The sequence below is a fragment of the Terrapene carolina genome, unplaced genomic scaffold (assembly GCF_002925995.2).
Source record: "Terrapene carolina triunguis isolate 2854851 unplaced genomic scaffold, T_m_triunguis-2.0 Scaffold408, whole genome shotgun sequence".
Lineage (NCBI taxonomy): Eukaryota > Metazoa > Chordata > Testudines > Emydidae > Terrapene > Terrapene triunguis.
This window is the reverse complement of record NW_020664759.1, coordinates 386,741-393,562: the sequence shown is the minus strand read 5'-3', so window position 1 is coordinate 393,562 and position 6,822 is coordinate 386,741. Positions and strand designations below refer to the sequence as shown.

The 6,822-nt window shown below is 56.5% G+C and overlaps 1 protein-coding gene across 1 annotated transcript; it reads left to right on the top strand.

Moving 5' to 3' along the window:
* The first annotated feature begins 1,968 nt into the window (after nt 1-1,968).
* RGP1 (RGP1 homolog, RAB6A GEF complex partner 1) lies at nt 1,969-6,618 on the top strand. The gene is made up of 7 exons (XM_029912988.1): nt 1,969-2,155; nt 2,595-2,678; nt 3,588-3,737; nt 3,820-3,966; nt 4,417-4,544; nt 4,819-4,996; nt 5,271-6,618. The coding sequence occupies exons 1-7, from the start codon at nt 1,984-1,986 to the stop codon at nt 5,492-5,494; spliced, it is 1,083 nt and encodes a 360-aa protein (XP_029768848.1). The 5' UTR covers nt 1,969-1,983; the 3' UTR covers nt 5,495-6,618.
* Nucleotides 6,619-6,822: the final 204 nt, after the last annotated feature.

Genomic DNA, 6,822 nt, shown 5'->3' with positions numbered 1-6,822 from the left:
GTCAAGGGAGCCGTATATATACCTAGCAGACTGTTACAGCATTCGCAGTGCTCGTTAGCATCACCAGCACACCAGTTAGAGACTTGTGGACGGAAGGATAGAAACCTTAATTCCCTCATCTCCTAAGCGTCTTGAGCCAAAGACGGCCACCCTCAAGCCCAGTAGAGCCTCAGCGTTATGACTTCTTGGGAATGGAGGTTGTTCATAACTCTGAAATGTTCGTAACTCGGGACAAAACGTTCTGGTTCTTTCAAAAGTTTACAGCTGAACATTGACTTAATACAGCTTCGAAACTTTACTGTGCAGAAGGAAAATGCTGCTTTTAACCATCTGAATATAAAGGAAACAAACACAGAAACAGTTTCCTTAGTTGTCAAATCTTTTTTTAAACTTTCCCTTTATTTTTTAGTAGTTTATATTTAACACAGTACTGTGCTGGATTTCTTTCTTTCTTTCTTTCTTTCTTTCTTTCTTTCTTTCTTTCGTCTCTGCTGCTGTCTGATTGTACTTCTGGTTCCAAATGAGGTGTGTGGTTGACTGACCAGTTCATAACTGGGATTTGTAACACTGAGGTTCTGCTGTACTTACGAAGAGCTATGGGCCAAGCAACTAAAACAAAAGAAATACTATGATAAAAATGTCAAAGCAAGGCAGTTACCCCCATTGCAAGTGGGAGAGAATGTTAGACACTCCGGAGATACTGGCTAGCAGCCTGCTGAGGCAACAGCTGTATCGTCCATGCCAAAGCTGTGTGTCAGAACTTAGACTCTCCCCCAGGGTCAGTTGTGCAAAAGCAATGGAGGATATTTAACCAAAGCAAAGACCGCTCTCGGGCTTTGTTTCTTAAGGATCTCTAGGTCTCTGTTTGCCAGAAGCTGGGAGTGGCTGACAGGGGATGGATCACTTGATGATTACCTGTTCTGTTCATTCCCTCTGGGGCACCTGGCAGTGGCCACTGTTGGCAGACAGGATACTGGGCTAGATGGACATTTGGTCTGACCCAGTCTGGCCGTTCTTGTGTAAGGCTACTCAAAGCACTGAGCGTAGTGGTTGTGCTAATGCCCCGGCCAGCCACTCTCCAGAAAAGCGGGCCCGGGTGGCGGATCCACCTCAGCAGCCTGTCAGGTCACTGCAGAAGGGAGTGTTTTGAGAACAAGAAATGACCATGTGCTCCAAACTCCTTGTAGGTTCAGGGTGGTCATTACTGCCGGGTGGTCGGTATCTTGACCTCCGTCCCAGATGCGTGTCCTTGTGTCCCTTTGCTTCCCTTGTCAATTTTCTACAATTCCTACTTTCTGATTATTTATATTCATTACTATCAACTTTCCCTTTCTTCCATTTGTAATATATTACTATTTAATTTTTTATAGCTGTCTTTAACTTCCTCTCTAAACCAGGTCAGTTTTTTAACCAGCGTGGTCTTCTTCCTCAGTTGTGGGAAGGTGTCCTTAAAAGATCCCCAATTATCACTCAAATTTTTCTGATTCAATTCTTCGCAATAGCTGATTTAGCTTATAATTGTTTTCAGCTTTGTGAAATTGGCCCTGTTAAAAGACCAAGTGTATATATTATGGGTCTGGACTTTATTCTGCTTGCACATTATAAATGTAATCAAGTCTTGATGACTTGTACCTAAGCTACCATTAACTTTTAGTTCTGTGATCAGTTGCTCTTTATCTGTTAGAACAAAGTCTAATAAAGAATTCCCCCGGTAGCAGCGCCTGGACTAAGGGGGCTGTAGTTTGGGGGTCTGCTGGGCAGACCTGTGGCAGAATCCTATGGCATAGGGAGCGGCATCTCCCAAACCATTCGGGTTTTATACGTTAGGTGCTTTCCTGTGCCTGGGTTCAGCCCCCGCAGCTGGAGCAGTGCAGCGAGTGGGGTTCCAGGGCATGTGATGTCATGAGGAGCAGAATGATTCCCCTTGTGTCCTCCCCTCTGGGTGTGTTGCCTGACTTGGTGCCTGCTGGGCTCTGTCCCCCCATGTCTCACTGCTTGTCTCTCTCCTCTGCACCCAGTGAGATGCTGGCGTGGGCCAGCGCCCAGATTCACTGCCAGTTTCACTCCAGCGAGAACCGGGTGGCATTGCCTCCCTCGGATGACAGCAAGCATGACGTGCAGGCCGAGAACGAGACAGTGTTTGTCCCCAACCGAGGTGAGTGCTGGCCTGGCCTCTGTTATGCCAGGCCTCGGTGTGTGGGGAAGGGACTCGGAGTAAGAGACTGAGGAGAGATAAAATAATGACTGGTACTGAGAGAGCTCGGGGGGCTGCTCCGTAGCATGCCGAGAGCCAGGGCAGAGAATCCCTATTTCCCACCTTGTATCATCACCCCACAGAGCTTCTGCTGCAGGAGCCTTCGGCCCCAAACAGTGAGACTCAGAAAAGCAGTGACCCCAGCTAGGATTAAACTCTCGGAGCTGTCAGGCCTGCGGCTCCAGGGCACATCAGATGCTCTAGCAGTCACCTCCCTGGGCAAGGATGCCTCCTGCACTGCGCGCTGTCTGGGAGGGACGTAGCAGGGAAGAGGGGACACTGGGCTGGTTTTGCCTGGTGCTCTGGTCCTGTGCAGCAGTTGTTGTTCTTTACCTTTCAGGAGAGCGGGGTCAGTGCATCCTGTCCACACCCCCAAAGATTCTCTTTTGTGACTTGCGCCTGGATCCCGGAGAGTCGAAATCCTGTAAGGACTGTGTTCTCTTCCCTGATGGGGTGTTTCACCGTGCATTTATCTCCCTTGCTAGGTGTAACTCATTTTCTTCCTCAGCCTTCCTGATTTCGTCCCTGTAAGCTTGTGCTGTTCTTTTATACCCCTCCTTAGCAATTCAGCCACGTTCCCACTTCCTGCAGGATTCCTTTTTGATTTTCAGGTCGTTAAAGAACTGACGATGGAGCCATATTGGCCTCTTACTATTCTTCTACGTTTCCTTCGCATTGGGCTAGTTTGCAGTTGTACATTTACTGTTGTCTCCTTGAGGAACTGCCAGCTGTCCTGAACTCCTTTGTCCCTTGGATTTTCTTCCCATGGACCTGACCTACCAGTTCTCTGGGTCTGTTAAGGTCGGCTTTTGTGAAATTCATTGACCTTATTCTGCTGCTCTCACTCCTTTCTTTCCTTAGAATCATGAAATCATCATGTCCTAGTCCCTTTCTCCCAGATGCCAGTTCCTCCCTGTGGTCAGAATGAAGTCTAAAATGGCTGTCCCCCTGGTTACTCCCTCTACTTTCTGAAACAAAACGTTGTCCCCAGTGCATTCCAAGAGCTTCCTGGGAATGTTGGGGTTTGCTGGGTTACTTTCCCCCCAGATGTCTGGGTAGTTAGTCCCCCATTACCACCAATTCACCTAACCCCACTACGCCTCGGTTCCCTGTCTGTGAAACGGGGGTGATCGTACATCCCTGTCTCCCAGGTGGGGGCGCTGTAAGGATAAGTCCCTCGTGCTTGTGAGGCTCAGGCATTCTGTGAGGGGAGACTACAGGGAAGTGTTGCAGGGAGTATAGGCAAAGCTGGCAGGGGCACTCTCAGTTAAGATTGCTCAACTCTTTCCATGGTAAGACCCACGGACGGTGAGCCCTGCCCCTCTCGTTTCAGACTCGTACTGTGAGACGCTGCCTGTGGATGGGCCGCCCTCCTTCCGGGGGCAGTCGGTGAAGTACGTGTACAAGCTGACCATCGGCTGCCAGCGGGTGAACTCGCCCATCAAGCTGCTGCGGGTGCCCTTCCGGGTGCTGGTGCTGCACGGTAAGGCCCGCTGTGGCCCTCTCCCGGCAGGGCGCGCCCAGCCCATGGCCAGGCTGTGACCCTTTCTGCACTGTCTCCCCAGGGCTCAAAGATTATCAGTTCCCCCAGGACGAAGTGGTCGCCCCCTCGAACCCCTTTCTGGAGGAGGAGGAGGGAGTGAAGAAAGACTCCCGGCTGGCGGACCTGGCCACGGAGCTGCTGATGGCAGCCACCTCCCGGCGCAGCCTGCGTAGGTTGTTCCCCACTTGATCTTACCGTGCCTCCCTGCCCCTTCCGGCACGCGCCTGGTCTGTGCGATCTCTGCTCTGTCCCCAGCCGGCGTGCGCACTGCGGCTCATTCGTCTGCCATTCCCAGCTCCCTGGATTCCTCAGCAGCGGCTCTGCAGATCCTTCTTACCAGCCAATGCAGCAGCCTCACCGCGTTCTGACAGCTGCCCCACGCTGCCCTGCCTACGTAAAGGCCCTAACAGAGCAAAGCATCTCTGTCCATAGCCAGCCAGGGCCCTGTTGTAACCAGCATGCGCAGTGCGTGTGCTGAGGGGTCCCCGATGCTCCCCGGGAGCTGTCCTCGGGGGGAGTCCTGTCCTGCAGGGGCACAGCCGCACTCTTGGGCTGTGGCTTCGTTCCAGGCGGGGAGTTGCTGCAGCCCTGGCTCATCTGCCTGTCTCCGTCTCCGCAGACGTGTATAACATCAGCAACACCCGGGGCAAGGTGGGCAAGTTCGGGATCTTTAAGACTGTCTATAAGATTGGAGAAGACATCCTGGGGACCTTTAACTTCTCGGAAGGGGACATCCCCTGTCTGCAGGTGAGTGCGGCTCTTGCTTCCCGGCCAGGCAGCCCGTCCCATTGTCCAGCCAGGGGTGGATGTGGGCAGCTGGGCTAGCAGCAGTGGCACAGACACTGAGCTGCTTTGGGTGCTTCTGGGCAGTCCAGGGTCCTGCCTTGGGCTGGGGGGGAGCTGCGAGTTATTCAGAGCTAGGCCCCCCCTGAGCCTTCGGCACAGCTCTCAGCTGGGATTGCGCAGCGGTGTCAGAAAGCCAGGGCTCTGCCCTCCCTCACGTGTGTGCCCTGCTCCCCAGTACTCGGTGAGCCTGCAGACAGAGGAGAGTATCCAGGAGGAGTTCCAGCGGCGGCACGGGCAGCCCGTCTCCTACAGCACACACGCCCGCCACCAGGAATCCTGTCTGCATACGGCCAGGAGCAGCTTCAGCCTCCCCGTCCCACTGAGCTCCACACCCGGCTTCACCACCAACATTGGTGAGTGCCCGGGGAGGGAGCTGCTGGCACTCACTGGGGGGTGGGCATCGCCCCACTGCCATCCCGAAGGCTCCTGCCCAGACTCCTGCTCTGCCCTGTGCTGGCACAGCCCCATCAGAGCCGGGCGCCAGAGAGGAGGCAGCTGTGCCAGGGGGTCCTAGAAAGGGGGACCCCTTCGCCAAGCTGACCAGTGCTAACGTGACTGCTGAGCGGGGACCCCCTGCCATCCAGGTGCCGTTGCGCTCGCAGCCTCTGACCCTCCTTTCACCCGCAGTGTCTCTGAAGTGGAGGCTGCACTTTGAGTTCGTGACCTCCCGAGAGTCGGGGGAGGCCCACACGGTCCCTGAGAACCCGTCGGAAACCATCACCTGGACTGGGGTGGAGCAAATCGAAGTGGATACCTTCAGCTGGGACCTGCCCATCAAAGTCCTGCCGACCAATCCCGTCCTGGCCTCCTACGTGTCCCAGTTCTCCAGCACAAACTCCATCACTATCTGAGCTGGGGCAGGACCTAGGTGGGAGCCTGGGGCGCCAGTCACACCGCCCGCTTGGGACGGTAGCCGCTGAGTGGCAGGGCACAGGCCCACTCTGAGCCCTGCACCAGGCCCTGCGCCGGCTGTGCGGCCCTGCCTGTGTGAGAGACAACGCTCTAGGCCCAGCACTAGCTGGCCTCTCCTTCCTGAGCTGCGTCTCTCTGGGTCGGGAGCCAGGCTCCTGGTCGCCTGGGCATGCACAGGAACCCCAGTGCTCTCTGTCAGGGGCGGCCTGGCTGCTTCCTCCCCAGTGTGGGGCCTTGTGCCCAGCCCAGGAAAGGGAGAAGGTCGCCCTTCCAGTGACTACCCGTCCCAGGCTCCTGGGAAGCCCACGCCCATTCCCTCTGGGATCTCCCCCCACTACATGGAGGACCCCATCTCCAGCTGACACATGTCCAGTCCCCCTGGCCCCAGCTGGGAGCGACAGCCCTCCAGCCTGTGACTGCCCTGGGGCATGTCCATCCCGCGTGGGACCTGCAGTCCCTCTGGTAGAGTCAGCCCCGCAGCAGCTCCCCTGCCTGGGACAACCCCAGCAGAGGGGCAGCAGGTGCCCTGCACGCCCAAGCTGGGCTCCTGCACGTGGCTGGCTTCCCCCGGGAGAGGCCAGGGTCCCATGGAGGCAGGGCGATGCTGCAGCTCCAGGACCTTAGACCAAGGAGGAGGCCGGCTGCCATCCCCACCTGAGCTGGGAGCAAGGAGATCCTGGCCTGGAGGCTGGGTTCTTGGCCCTGCTCTCCCTGGGGCGGATGAGTGCCGCCTCTTCTCTTCCTGGGCTGGGCCAGGCAATGAAGTCAGCCTAACTCCATCGCTCGGGGAGTGAACTCCTCTCCCCCCCCACCCCTCACCCCCGAGTGCCGCTGTCACACCGACCTGCCCCGGGTGCTGACAGCACTGGGACCCATTGACCTGCGCCCGGGGAGAGCCCCTCCCGTCAGGGCAGGCAGCAGCTTCACTGAAGCCCTGAGGCACCCAGCGCTGTGCTGGACCGGGGCCAGGCCCGACCCCTCCAAGCTTCTGAGGTCTTTCCCCAGCAGCCTGATAAAGTGTCTGCTCTGTGTGTGCAAATTAATAAACACCTGAGTGCCCAGGCCACGGCCTTCACGGGTCCTTACAACAGCCCAGGCTCTGTTCTGCGCGGGGACGGGGGGGGGGTGTGTGTGTGTTGTGTTTCCTGTAACTGCCCTAGCCCTGCCCTGGGCAGGTAAGAGGGGGGTCCCTGTAACTGCCCCAGCCCTGGGGGGGTGGGATCCCTGTGACAGCCCCAGCCCTGCCCTGTGCGGGGGAGGGGGAATC

Coding starts and splice junctions, on each gene's coding strand:
- RGP1 (XM_029912988.1), top strand. CDS start 1,984: ATGTCTCACTGCTTGTCTCTCTCCTCTGCACCCAGTGAGATGCTGGCG. Junction 2,156..2,594: donor AGTGTTTGTCCCCAACCGAG/GTGAGTGCTGGC, acceptor TTTACCTTTCAG/GAGAGCGGGGTCAGTGCATC. Junction 4,997..5,270: donor CGGCTTCACCACCAACATTG/GTGAGTGCCCGG, acceptor TTTCACCCGCAG/TGTCTCTGAAGTGGAGGCTG.